The sequence below is a fragment of the Macroventuria anomochaeta genome, assembly GCF_010093625.1.
Source record: "Macroventuria anomochaeta strain CBS 525.71 unplaced genomic scaffold BU25scaffold_18, whole genome shotgun sequence".
NCBI lineage: Eukaryota > Fungi > Ascomycota > Dothideomycetes > Pleosporales > Didymellaceae > Macroventuria > Macroventuria anomochaeta.
The window spans coordinates 152,151-165,776 of NW_022985379.1; the positions used below are offsets into that span (position 1 = coordinate 152,151).

Below are 13,626 nucleotides of genomic sequence, written 5' to 3' on the forward strand. Positions count from 1 at the left end.
AAGCTTGAACCTCGTCACTCACCACGATTGCTTTTCTACTCTTTGTTGCAAAAGCGACTGTACCTCAACTTCGAACTCTCACAGAGGTCACGAACATTCGAGGAAAATCACATCCACCAGACCACTATGGCGGACTACGCGCCTCCACCAGTAAGTCTCCTGCAGGAAGCTCGGTAGTGCAACAGCAAGCTTACACAGCATGCAGGGCCCGCCTCCACCAAGGGTACCCGAAGGCTGGAAAGCAGTCTGGAACGAGCAGTATCACGAATGGTTCTTCGTCAATATCTACACCAAGCAGTCCACATGGGAGAAGCCTACAGAAGCCGTCTACCCACCCGGCGAAGCACCACCAGCAGGCGCTCCCCCCACGTACGGAGGTGCCGCATCCTCCCACCCGACCGGTACGAGTGAGAAGTCGAGCTTCAGCAGTAACAACCCGTATGGCAGCCAACAACCGGGCATCAGCGAAGACGAGAAGCTCGCACGCAGACTGCAAGAGGAAGAGCAAGCGCGCGCAGGCCGCCGCTCGGGCGATGCGAACCGCAACGCAAGCAACGACTACTACAACCAACCACAAGGCGGCCATGGCGCTTCCGGTCCAAGTATCGCAGGGGCACCGCACTCAGGAGGATACCCAGCGCCCGGAGGCTACTCGCAAGAACAACAGTACCAAGCTCCCTCCACACCATACCAGTCGGCACCATACCAAGACCAGACTCAGACCAAAAGCAAAGGCGGCATCCTTGGGAAGCTGCTAGGGAAGAGCGGTCACGGGTCGAGCTCGCACCATGCATCGCAGCCGTATGGGCAGCCGGCGTATGGCGGTGGTGGGTACTATGGTGGACAGGGCATGTATCAGCAGCGTCCTGGGTACGCGATGCCTACGGGTCGCCGTCCGGGAGGTGGCGGTATGGGCGCGGGTGGTTTGGCGCTGGGCGCTGGTGCTGGTCTGCTTGGTGGTGCGATGTTGGGTTCTGCGCTAGGTGATGCGGGGGATCATGGTGATACGTACGTGGAGAACAATTATGGTGATGATGGCGGGGATATGGGAGGTGACGGAGGGGGATTTGATGATGGTGGTGGTGGTGACTTTGGTGGTGATTTTTAAGTTGCTCCAGCAGCTGGAAGTCTGCAAGAGCAGGTTCCCCGTGTTCTGAGTGCAAAGGTGCGGGATCATTGGTAGCATAATAATGTCCATCTCAATCTTTCTTTTTCGAGGGCCACATAATATACAGTACGGCATGCCTCGATGATCTTGTCCTGTTTCGCTGCTATCTTTGCGATTCTATCACTGAACCGTAGAGTGGAGAGGGAGAATGAAACGAGATATAGTCGTGATTAGTGTTGGGGACGGAAGCTTTATGCAGTTGGCGATGCAGAGCTTCAATGGAGAGAAGGCACGCTAGCGTTGTCCATAAGAGCACTCAAGCAGTCGCTGCTCCGGGCCTCTGCGATGCTTCGGGGACGCTGCAGCTACCAGTTCTCCAAACCGTCGAGCCTATAGACCTTGAGAGTATTTCTAGCTGTGGTACAAGGCAAGTAAGATTCCTTGTATACTTTTAGCTATGTGCAAGCTGACAAAATGACAGCAAGCATAACTTGACTACCTCCCAGAATTTGGGCGGTACCAGCTTTCACATTAACATGAGAGGCTATTTGGCATCCTTGTCAAATGTTGAAGTTGAAGTGCAAAGACGAAACTTTTGTTGATGCTCCGCTGCGTTCTGCTGCAGCTTGCCGCCGCCACCCATGACGTATCCGCGGGTTGATGCTACACCGAAACTTATCTTCAACACCATGTTGCGCCACGCTTGCCATCGCAACTTCAACAACACTGGAATTTGATGTTGAGAGCAACTTCGCGACTTTCAAGCATCATGGCATCTGAACAAAACAAACGCGATATTGTCATCATCGGTAAGCTTTGCGAAAAACGTATTTCTGATGTGGAAGAGATGGCTGATTAGTGCAGGTGGTGGTATCATTGGCTCAACAACAGCATACTACCTCTCGCAACACCCAAGTTTCAACAGGGAAAGAGATAGCATAACGCTACTGGAAGCGACCAAGATTGCTGGTGGCGCTTCAGGAAAAGCAGGAGGTCTTCTCGGTCTTTGGGCCTATCCGTCTTGTATTGTTCCGCTCAGCTACCGTCTGCACAAGGAACTCTCAGATCAGCATGGCGGCGCAGAAAGATGGGGCTATCGCGCTGTGCACTGCGGGCAGATTGATATGTATGGTGTGCTAAAGAAAAGGGAGAAGAATGGCGCTGTGAATGGGCGTAGCGAGAACTCTGTAAGCCTGGAAAAGAGGAGTAAGAAAGCCATCGGGCTGCTGCGAGCAGCCGGTGTACCGCCAGATCTAGACTGGATCGCTGCAGAGGGGATTCAAAGTTATGAAGCTATGGGCACACCAAGTACGACCGCACAAGTCCACCCCTACCAGTTCACGACATCGATGGCCCAACTAGCTGAAGAGAGCGGAGCAAAGATTATCTACGGCTCAGCAACCGATATTAAGCAAGAATCCGGCGCAGTCAAATCCGTCTCCTACAAGCCCAAAGACGGAGGCGAAGAGACAACACTCAACGCAAACACTGTGATCATTACAGCCGGCCCCTGGACCCGCACAATCTGGCCATCCGCCCCAATCTCCGCACTCCGCGCACACAGCGTAACAATCCGGCCAACACGCCCCGTATCCGCCTACGCGCTCTTCACGTCCATCGACCTCCCGCGCTCACCAACCTCCAAGCGCGGCGAAACAGTCACACCCGAGATCTACGCGCGCCTCAACAACGAAGTCTACGCCTGCGGCGAAGGCGACCAACTCATCCCGCTCCCCACTAGCTCCGACCTCGTCCAAGTCGACGACAAGAGGTGTCAGGATATCATCGACCACGTTTCCACTGTGTCTGAGGAATTGAGGGATGGAGAGGTTACGGCAAGGCAGGCGTGTTATTTGCCGAATGTGAGTCGCGGGCAGGGACCGCTAATTGGGGAGACGGGGGTTCAAGGGCTACTGATAGGGGCAGGGCATACGTGTTGGGGGATTCAGAATGCGCCGGGGACGGCGAAATGTTTGAGTGAATTGGTGTGGGAAGGGACGATCAAGAGTGCCGATTTGAGTAGTTTGGATCCTAGGAGGGTTATGTGAGGGGGGTTGGTGGCGGTAGTTGCGAGTCTGCTCCTTCTTCACTTGGTGAGCTTCTTGCCTTCGAGCCTTTCCACCGTGGTCCTTCCCTGGAGCATGTCTCTTCGTCCCTTCTTCGAATCTCAGTGGAGATCAGACAACCCAGGGAAAGGTTTCATGGGACCAAGCTTCTAGTGCATACTTCGTCGAAAGAAAAGAGGTGGTATTCTCAAAGCGACTTCCAAAGCAATATGTTGGCTCCTTGTATCATGACGTTGTGCAATGATGACCCATGATCCCCAACGTTCAACGTGAATTCGTAGTCATCAGCCTATGTCTTTGAGTTTCCAACGTCAGTCCTGTCAAGCTCGAAGTCACCGTGCACGACACAAAGAGCTGGAAATTGACCTCCAAAGTTCGCCCTTAGTTCACCTGTCAAACCAGACACGCTTCAGTCCTTCTCGACATTGAGGCACTCCTTTTCTGCTCCGCTCGTCTCACGTCACGTTATCGTTGTCCAGCACACTCTCGTCGTAATTCCGGGCAAGTGCTTTGATGCACCTGCTTTGCACTCGTGGGCTCGTACATGCCCCATTCTCGAACCACGACGTACCAACAGCCATCATGGACGACGATGCGGCCAGCCAACTGGCCCTAGACCATTCGTTAGACACTCTACTTCAGCGTCAGCATAACGCACCTCGTCCAGTGAACGACTGGTTAGCTTCCACACTAGCCGGTCAGACACAAGTATTGCAACCTGAAACACGTCGTCAATGTCGGGGCCGCAAGGTTTGACACAACCAGTTCGACGCTATCCGTAGGGACATTCTCCAACAACACTACGTCAAAAGACCTTTTCCTCGCTTCAAGACATTTTCGCTAACCCGGGTCCAGGCAGAGTGCCACACCAGCGGGGCAAGAGATTGAACGATTCTTCTTGTACTACTTTGTCAATTATCGGTGACTTTCACAAGTTGCTGACCCCCCTTTGGTAATTGGAACGATGATGAGATATAGCTTTTTGGCCTGAAGAACCACTTCGTGGGTAGATGACATCATGGTTTCCAGACAGAGGGGGGTCAACAACTTGTGAAAGTCATTATATCTGCTGAGTCCAGAAGACGAAGATCACGATACAGATGAGGACACAGCAGACCCTACTGACTTGTCCACCAACACTGATAAACCAACTCATTGCATGTGGTCGTATAATACCGTGCTCGGCGCCAACAATACATTGTAGGAGAGCTTTGGAATTGTATTATGACGCTGGGATCTGAGCTATTCAAACAAGCAGCGTGTTTCTAGCGTCATTGAACTTCTTGTCAACAATGGATACCTCACCAAGGAGAAGAACATCTCGAGAGATCACGCTCTCGGTGCATATCTTGTTCGATACGTGGTAACTTCAGTGCTCTCGGACGGCATCCAGCATTCGAAGCGCCCCTGAGACATTACCATCCAGTATGCCCCTGCAGTTGTCCTCCCGGCGGGCTTTGACTGTCGATTTGGCGACATCGTGGCATCATTCAATTCCAAAGACTAGCTGACCAAACAAGCAGGGTCCGTACAACATGGATGTATCGTAGAGTCTTGGTCACCGGCGGTGAAGTTCGCACTGAGATGGCACGGCTCTTTTCCGTCTAATGCTCAGCTCAACTCGCAGATCAACAAAAGCTCATACTTCATGGCACTCGCCTTCGAAGGGTTTCCTGCGCAATGCCCTATACCCTTCTGCGACGACAAGACGCTCTTTCAGTGTTGAGCCAACCTGGTTGCCCATGTCAGATACACGCACGTTCAAGCCCTCCCCGAACGTAATACGCAGTATCAACCAGACTATCCTTGTCCGGTCTCTGTTTATAATGCACGGTTCAAACGAGCGGGGACTTTTGATGTGTATGACAATCACTTGTCAACTCACGGTATCGTACCAGGCGACTACCTGCAGTCAGAGTGCTTGTAGGATCTTCACTTTTGTTGTACTTGGTTTCTTCGACCTCAATGAGCCGGAAGTCTACAAGGACCATCTTGCTACGTTCCATCAGCTCCATAATCCAACAGAACAGCACATCTACATTCTTACTTTGGTTATTCTTACACTACCAAGGCCTTCGTCAAACTAGGTTTGACCACACCTCAGATCTCATTACCTGCACGCCAAATGCGACTGCAAAGGCCGGCTGATCCCACCTATATAGGACACCTAGAAGCGGCACCTTGTCTCCTACGGGCCAGTTCCCGTGTACAGCACCAGACTGTCGAGCACGCGACCCGTGCAAAGATGAGGCCATCTTACAGGAACACCAGCTTCAGGCCCATGGCTAGTTCCTCTCAGCTACATGTCCTGTGTACGAGTACCAACATGAGGGCATCTGAAAACCCTCCCGTGAGCTGGAGACACATGTACACTCACCTAGACGAAGTCAGGGCTCAGCTTAATGGAGACGTGCTCTCTCCCAGGTACAAAAGCCTTATCCCAGGCTGTAAGCACCCGGACTTGTTTAGTGGTTCAAGTGGAGGTCGCAACTCATGGCAGAACCCGTACCTGACCCACTTGAAGGCATGTCACCAACTCTGGCAGACAAGCCATCGGCAGCTGCATATGCGAATTGGAACACAAATCCGAACGCTTGGACTGAAGTGTATATCGGCACCATAGTCTCCAGCGCTGTATTCGATGCAGTTGGTCCATTCACAGCGACAGCCTCAACTTTGTAATAGACTCAATGTCATCATCAGGTAAACTGTAGCCACCGCAATACCCTCTGATGTTTCCATTAGTCGTTCCTTTTGTGTCCGTCGTGTTCACCTCCCTACCACTGCTGTGCAACAGCCAGATTTTTCTTCTATTCGATTGAGTCTTGTAGCGTGGAACCGATATGTCGAATCGCAATCTCTGGCCACGAACTTGTAGCCGTCAGGAGGAATCATCGTCGACTCTTTGCCTTCCCTAGTTTTGTTGGAATCATCGTTCGATGCATGTGCCTGCCAGCTACAACCGTGTCCACTGCTATTGCTACTGCTCCTGCGTATTTGTGATGCTTTGAGTACAAGGCTCACAGACGTCTGACGCAGGTACAACCGAGTCAGTGCGGGAGCGTAGCGTGAGTGGAGACAGGTGGCGCACGCTAGACCGGTGAGCTAGCGGCGCACAAGCAGATCCCAGGTGAACTCGTCGGTCACAGCTCGGCTACTCCTGTGTTCCTTGACAAAATTCCCGGAGTTGTTATTTGCGTATGTCGGTCTGTGTATGTAGCTGTATAGTCGAGGGCTGAGTGTGCAAGGCCTGTTGAAGCAGGTGCAAATTGGTGCAGGTGCTGTGCAATCGCCGAAACCACAAGTGACCAACACCTTCAAAAGGTCTTTTGCCAGCCTCAATTTCCATTCATTGCCCATAAATGCTCATGTCGGTACTCCTTTGCCAGCTATTACCCTTCTCTTAGGCGGTATACATCGTTTCGTGTGCTATTGTGGAATCTCGCTCATGCGGAGATTTCGACGCTGATAGACTCGACGGTGGTTCGAAGGTGGGAACTGCGCTTGCTGAGCATCCTAAGTCTAGACGTTGCATTGCTTCCAGAGCCATCACTGGCGAGAGGCTGCGTTCTACGACTGGTGAGCAATAACAAATGTTCGTGGATTTGAACAACCTATGCAATTGAGCAGCACGTTATATCAGACCCTCAGAACTGTACCATCGACTCTACAGTGCTTCATGAGCATATGATCAGAAACAGTGCTTGAGAGTGAATCAATTGACCGCAGTCTTTCGACTCGTGTTGCACCTTCAAATCGTAGATAAGCTTGGTGCTGCTGGCTTGACGAAGACCTGTCTATTGAGGGATCACTTTTGGTAAAGGTGAGTCTCCAACGCGGGAGAATCCTTAGGTCTGCACATCGTCCAAAGGATACGCCTGGCATGCAATTGTAGTTCAGACGGAAAAGTTATTTCCTGGTACCTCGTGGGCAAGCCCTGGTTGGGTTCGGCATGTCTTATCGGTGATGACGAGCTTGGTGGAGCGTATGGTCGTGTGCGTTGTATCGGCGGGCGTTCCGTTCGTGCATCGAAACAGTGGGTGCCAGAAGACGGTTCCAAGATAAAAAGTTGGTTGGCCCAGCGCAACCACAGACGTCGTGGTGGTCAAGCCTTTCTGACAGGACAGCGCAGCATCCGTGGAGCGTCGCAGCCGGCAGCTCTGCTCGAACAGCTTCCGAAGAGGCAGCTTCGTCGAAACGACATCATCGGCGCGGCCTCACATCCAGAAGCACCTGGGCAACGGCGAACCACGGTCCTTTCAACAAACGGGGGCCGGGCCACGAATTTTCCATCGCCTCGCGCGTTATTGGCCCGGCCCTCCCGAAATTGCCCGACCTTGTTGGCTGCGGAAAAGCGCTCAAGGCGGACCCTGGGAAAAGGAGAAGCGCTGCGAAGCGCACCGCGTTCGGGGTGGATTCAAGCTTGAAAAAGCATCTGGACACATGTGAAGCCCCAGTTTACAGTTCTACAGGTGCGGCAGCTGCCAGATTGCAGTGCGTGCGCAGCTGTGCCAAAGAGTTTCGATGTAGTGGCTGCTACAGCAACGCTTATGGGTGCTTCCTTGAGATGAGCGAGGTAACGAACAATGGCAGCATACTGCAGCTTTAACAACTACCAGCTTGCAGTGAAAGTGCGGCTCAAGTGGAGTTACACTGATGCACAGAACAAAGTGAATTGCTTTGCATGCTGTTCTGGAAATACGCACTGCTTCCCCGAGGCATCGAAGAGGTCCCGGAGCAGCGGCGGCCTGAGCGTCCTTGGCGGCGCTAGCGTGCCTTCTCCATTGAAAATCTGCATCGCCAACTGCTTTAATAGCTTCCCTTCCCCAACCCTCAACTTCATCTCTTTCATTCCCCCTCTCCACTCTACGGTTCAGTACCAGAATCGAAAAGATGGCTTCGCAACAGGATAAGTCCTTCATGGGCATGCCGTACGTTATTTCCTCTCGCCAACAGCAAGCTTTTCAGCTTCAGCTGCACCGGATCAGCGATTTGCGCAATCTTCATCTTAATGGCATCGGTCGCACCTGCCTTCGCAGGGCAACGATGCAAGAGATGGAATTGCAAGCGCTGAGAGGTCGTTAGCTGGCTATGATCTGTTATCAATTGGCTACCTATTCAAGAAACAAGGCTAACAAACATGTAGCGGCTTTGTGGTCGACTTCTTGAGTACGTTTCATCGGTGCACCGACAATTTCCATCAAGCTTGAGAGTCAATGGCTTCGGCTTCAATGGAAACTCGATGCGCAAACTTTTCCCGAAGATGCAGCTACTAACCCCTTATCAGTGGGTGGTGTCTCCGCCGCCGTCTCGAAGACCGCTGCCGCCCCCATCGAGCGTGTCAAGCTCCTCATCCAGAACCAGGTATGCATCAGTCCTATCAACATCCATCATCAGCCACCATCTAACACCCGCTGCAGGATGAGATGCTGAAGTCCGGCCGTCTCGACCGCAAGTACGACGGTATCACCGAGTGCTTCAAGCGCACTGCCCAGAACGAGGGTGTCCTCTCCCTCTGGCGTGGTAACACTGCCAACGTCATCCGTTACTTCCCTACCCAGGCCCTCAACTTCGCTTTCCGCGACACATACAAGTCCATGTTCGCCTACAAGAAGGAGCGTGACGGTTACGCCAAGTGGATGGCCGGTAACTTGGCCTCCGGTGGTGCCGCTGGTGCCACTTCCCTCCTCTTCGTCTACTCCCTCGACTACGCCCGTACCCGTCTCGCCAACGACGCCAAGTCCGCCAAGAAGGGTGGTGAGCGCCAGTTCAACGGTCTCGTAGATGTCTACAAGAAGACCCTCGCTTCCGACGGTATTGGCGGTCTCTACCGTGGTTTCATGCCCTCCGTTGCTGGTATCGTTGTCTACCGTGGTCTGTACTTCGGTATGTACGACTCGATCAAGCCTGTCCTCCTCACCGGTTCCCTCGAGGGTAACTTCCTTGCCTCTTTCGCTCTTGGTTGGGCTGTCACCACCGGTGCCGGTATCGCCTCCTACCCTCTTGACACCATTCGTCGTCGTATGATGATGACCTCCGGTGAGGCCGTCAAGTACAACGGTACTCTCGATGCTGCCCGCCAGATCGTCGCCGCTGAGGGTGTCAAGTCTCTGTTCAAGGGTGCTGGTGCCAACATCCTCCGTGGTGTTGCTGGTGCCGGTGTCCTGTCCATCTACGACCAGGCCCAGCTCCTCATGTTCGGCAAGAAGTTCAAGGGTGGATCTGGTTAAGCGCCTTCCCTCTTTCTTCGATACCCCAAAACGAGTTCACGTGGTGGAAGCAGATAATCGCGACGCGAGGGGACGAGTTGTGTGTAGAGGTGAATGATGGAGCACATCAAGCCCGTCACGGAAAGCACGACCCGGTGGTGAAACACCTTGTACTTTACTTTGCCCTGTACTACTCGTCATATCCGGCTTGCATTGCTTTGTCCATTTACCCCTTTCCTAGGTGTTTACTTTCCATCGCTTGGAGCATGGGAAAAATAGTGGTTTATAGAAAGATCTCGGGTTTCCTTCACACAAACATTGTTCCATTGCTATGTGATTGTTACTTGTATCGTACATCATTCGACACCATCATGTCAGTTGACAAATAAGACCTTCATCTCTTGCCGTTCACAGCCTTCCACGCCGCCTCCTCCGCACCCTTCAATGCCTCGCCAGCCTTCGAGATCATATTCCACGCCTGAGCCCCAATGCCCTCTCCAGCAGTCTCTCCACCTCCAATCCCACCACCTTGTGTATACGGCGCGTTGTCAGGCGCCTGCTGATACCCTGGTGGGTGCTCCAAACTCCTCCTCCCGCCGCCCCCATCTGTCGCAGTCGCCGTGGGCACCGCACCGCCTGTATCCGCACTCTGAAACGGACTAGCCACCGGCCCCAAGTTCAGCGTTGTAGGACCCGGCTTGCTCGCCGTCGTCGAGGTTACTGTCGAACGGCCAGCGAGCTGCGAGTCGGTCGGCGGTGGTTGTGTGAATTGAGGTGGCGGCGCCTGGACTCGTGTCTCGGTCGTGATGTGCGTTGCTGTGTAGCCGGGCTGAGGAGGTGGAGGGCCGTTGTGGTTCGAGGGCGTAGAGGCTGTGGGGGTTGGGCGGGCGCCTGGCTGGGGAGCTGGAGGTGCCGAAGAGTCTACGGTTGTTGTGGCGGGTACGTATCGTGAGGTGCGTGTTGGTGCTGGGTTGGAGGCATCGTTGGTCTGAGGTGTGACGCCGTCGGCCTTTATGGGCGCATTCTTGTAGGTAGGGATTGGTGGCATTGTGTGGATTGAGGTCTTGCAAGCTATAAGCAGTCTTCGTGACAGCTGCGGTAGATGGAGTGTACGCGCGGTCTGCGAGTAGTCGTGAGAGATAGTAGCGGCCAAACAAGGACGAAGTTGCAACGATTCAATATGTTCGACAGATTTGGAGTGTGGTTCTCACTTTGAAGGTTACGTGTTTGTTATGAGTGTATTGCTGCCTTGAGAAGACATCTCTTTAGCTCTCTGGACACTGCGAATCAAGGTGATTACCATTTCAGGCCATCCAATGATGTCACATGCACTTTTGCACGTGATAGCCGTTTCCTTTCCCAGCGCCAGACGTACGAAGATACACTCGAGGCAGTTACAACGCTAGTCTGCAGGGCCAGGCTTCGAAGGCCCTTCGTCCGCCAGTTTCTTACCTCTCCCGTTTTTTTGCAGCTGGCTTCTGTACCGCTGTTTTTCATTCAAGGATCGAGCAAATCACGGAAATTTTACGAGTCTAACCAAAACTCCACTGATCCAAGGTCAGCGTGCACTTGACAACGACTGCTCGGGACCTTTTTGTCAATCCAGGTACCGCTATGTAGCGGGAGGTCAGTGGTCGATATTTATGTAGGTATGCGATGTATCCACCGTGCAAAGTATGCAATTCTCGAATTCACCGTATAAGAGCTGTTCTTGGAGAATCTGACAGTGCCGATTGAGGAGGCATGGACGAATTTCGAACTGTAGAAGTCGGTTCCGCGATGGACGCGGTATCGATCCCTGATGTTGCTGAGGGCGTGTACCCGTTGACCCTGGTGTGCATCTGTTTCATGACAGGCATCACGCCTTACAAGCCCTCAGCAACACCATTTACCAACATCAACTTGCATCGACATTGCCCAGCTTCCTACCATCTTGGCTACCCACAGCTCAGTATTGGCATCATCTGTGTCTGTGCCGTCATCCAGATGAACGGTTGTTCGGCGCAGTCGAAACATCTTCCAAGAGATATTCTCTTTGCGCCGCACCACTTTTCAGGGGAAGAGTGCCTACCCGGACTAAACTGTTCACCAAACTCAGGCGCTTCGGTAAACCCAGCTTGCTTGCTGTCGTGTCCATCAGTCGCCACTTCCATCGTTCCCTCGCGTGGACCCGCAATGTCACGATCAATACTCTTTGCTCGCCCTACCCTTCGAGTGAAAGGGACAACCTTCAAGCATGCAAACCCTATGCTTCGAAGTAGGCTTATGTGAGATGAAGCTGACGTGGATATATCTAGAATCAAGCTTTTCTGCAAGCCTTCGAACATCCACCCTGGTTGACTACGTACGCACATCGATGTGTATACCTGTCACCCGAGTCAGCACACTGAGGGACCTCGAAGCGGAACTGGTCAGAATCCGAATCCGAACACTCAACCTTACCTTTGACAAGATGACAAAACGCTGTTATTCCTGCCAGAGACCGCGACAACATGAAATGCTATTTGATGCTTGTAATCAGGCAAACTTACATCAACATCCAATCTCATGCCGTAATATCACGACACTGTACGCTGCATGGTCGTGATTTTTGGCATGTCACGATTACCGACGTTCAATTAAACATAGATTTCTCCACACCACATTGTTTCTGCGCGCAGAGGTCCGCTCAATCTTATTCCCACCCTTTCGAGTTACCGCCATGTTTCGACGTTGAAGCCACTTGGCTTGGCAGCGCGAAGAGTGCGAGGGTCTCCACCATATCTGGTTAGTCGTTTCAAACATATTCCTCCCGGATCGTACCGAGCGTCCTCTGATTTTGCTTGTTCACTGCTTGTCTTACGGTCCCTGGTCGAAATAAGCAATGTGCCCCGTCAAAGTCGCATGGCCTCCGCTATCGTCGCCAAATTCGGCAAAGCTTCAATGGAAACGCTTGGGCATGCTTGTAGGGCTTGGGAGTGAACGTGGGACTACATGACAAGCCGGATCTCGGATGATGCATTCTCTATATAAGAGACAGTACTCTGCTGGTATACTGTTCTTCAGCCTAGCTCTTCCATTCTTTTCAAACCCCAACACTCCAGTCCTTCGCTTCAACCATCAGTCATTCTTTCTTGAACTTATCAACACTTCGACACAATGAAGTTCAGCACTATTGTCTCCCTTGGCCTTACGGCCATCACCGCTCTGGCAGCGCCCACTCCTAGCATGCTTGACGTCAAGCACAGCATCGAGAAGCGTGCTGCTTCCCTTGAGGACGTCGCCACTGTTGGTTACGCTACCACTAATGGCGGAACCACCGGTGGTAAGGGCGGTAAGACCGTCAAGGTCTCCACGCTCAGCGAGCTCACCGCCGCCGTCAAAGGCGATGACGCCGCCATTGTCCTCATCACTGGCCCCATCAAGGGTTCCGGTGACAACGTCAAGGTTGGCAGCAACAAGTCCATCATCGGACAGAACAGTAAGGTCATCCTCGAGAACTTCACTATCACCGTCAAGGGTGTCAAGAACGTCATTCTTCGTAACTTCGCCGTCCAGAAGGTCGTTGGTGGTGATGCTATCGCCATCCAAAAGGTATGGCTCCCCAGCGCCCAACTTCACTGGCCCGCACTAACAGTCTCTTCAGTCTGAAAATGTCTGGGTCGACCACCTCGACCTCTCTTCCGACCGTGACCACGACAAGGACTACTACGACGGTCTCCTTGACATCACCCATGCTGCTGACTTCGTCACCGTCACCAACACCTTCCTGCACGACCACTGGAAGGCCTCTTTAATCGGCCACTCCGACTCCAACGGCTCCGAGGACAAGGGTCACTTGACCGTCACCTACGCCAACAACTACTTGTACAACCTCAACTCCCGCGGTCCCTCGTTCCGCTTCGGTACCGGCCATTTCTACAACAACTACTACGAAAACGTCTCCGACGGCATCAACACCCGCCAGGGCGCCCAGCTCCTCGTCCAGAACAACGTCTTCGTCTCTTCCAAGAAGGCTCTGTACTCCACCGATGCCGGCTACGCTGTTGAGTCTGGCAACGACTTCGGTGATGGCAAGAACACTGCTGAGGAGGGTACTCTTACCAAGGCTCCTTACACTGTCTCTACCCTCCTTGCTGCTTCTAAGGTCAAGGCCGCTGTTGTTGGCACAGCTGGTAACACCCTCTCCTTTTAAGCGATTGCTTAGGAGAATCGATCATGCTAGGTAGTGAAACACCTAGGGTAGATTTGCCTGAAAGATACA

At 52.8% G+C, this 13,626-nt stretch overlaps 6 protein-coding genes across 6 annotated transcripts; 5 read left to right on the forward strand and 1 right to left on the reverse strand.

Moving 5' to 3' along the window:
* Positions 1-38: 38 nt before the first annotated feature.
* BU25DRAFT_491561 (uncharacterized protein) lies at positions 39-1,464 on the forward strand. Its single transcript, XM_033711575.1, has 2 exons — positions 39-150; positions 206-1,464. Exons 1-2 carry the CDS (start codon positions 127-129, stop codon positions 1,106-1,108), a joined length of 927 nt encoding a protein of 308 aa, XP_033561227.1. The 5' UTR covers positions 39-126; the 3' UTR covers positions 1,109-1,464.
* A 335-nt stretch (positions 1,465-1,799) lies between these two features.
* On the forward strand, positions 1,800-3,422 carry BU25DRAFT_411140 (FAD dependent oxidoreductase). The gene is made up of 2 exons (XM_033706476.1): positions 1,800-1,917; positions 1,973-3,422. The coding sequence occupies exons 1-2, from the start codon at positions 1,878-1,880 to the stop codon at positions 3,154-3,156; spliced, it is 1,224 nt and encodes a 407-aa protein (XP_033561228.1). The 5' UTR covers positions 1,800-1,877; the 3' UTR covers positions 3,157-3,422.
* Positions 3,423-8,067: 4,645 nt separating this feature from the next.
* On the forward strand, positions 8,068-9,404 carry BU25DRAFT_458861 (mitochondrial carrier; the record flags this gene model as incomplete). The annotated part of the gene is made up of 4 exons (XM_033710241.1): positions 8,068-8,105; positions 8,321-8,343; positions 8,462-8,538; positions 8,595-9,404. The coding sequence occupies 4 exons, from the start codon at positions 8,068-8,070 to the stop codon at positions 9,402-9,404; spliced, it is 948 nt and encodes a 315-aa protein (XP_033561229.1).
* A 373-nt stretch (positions 9,405-9,777) lies between these two features.
* On the reverse strand, positions 9,778-10,431 carry BU25DRAFT_431662 (uncharacterized protein; the record flags this gene model as incomplete). Its single annotated transcript, XM_033708669.1, has 1 exon — positions 9,778-10,431. One exon carries the CDS (start codon positions 10,429-10,431, stop codon positions 9,778-9,780), a length of 654 nt encoding a protein of 217 aa, XP_033561230.1.
* Positions 10,432-10,780: 349 nt separating this feature from the next.
* On the forward strand, positions 10,781-11,832 carry BU25DRAFT_411143 (uncharacterized protein). The gene has a single exon (XM_033706477.1). It carries the CDS (start codon positions 11,127-11,129, stop codon positions 11,652-11,654), a length of 528 nt encoding a protein of 175 aa, XP_033561231.1. The 5' UTR covers positions 10,781-11,126; the 3' UTR covers positions 11,655-11,832.
* A 758-nt stretch (positions 11,833-12,590) lies between these two features.
* BU25DRAFT_342005 (polysaccharide lyase family 1 protein) lies at positions 12,591-13,557 on the forward strand (the record flags this gene model as incomplete). Its single annotated transcript, XM_033702889.1, has 2 exons — positions 12,591-12,956; positions 13,009-13,557. 2 exons carry the CDS (start codon positions 12,591-12,593, stop codon positions 13,555-13,557), a joined length of 915 nt encoding a protein of 304 aa, XP_033561232.1.
* Between the last annotated feature and the right edge of the window lie 69 nt (positions 13,558-13,626).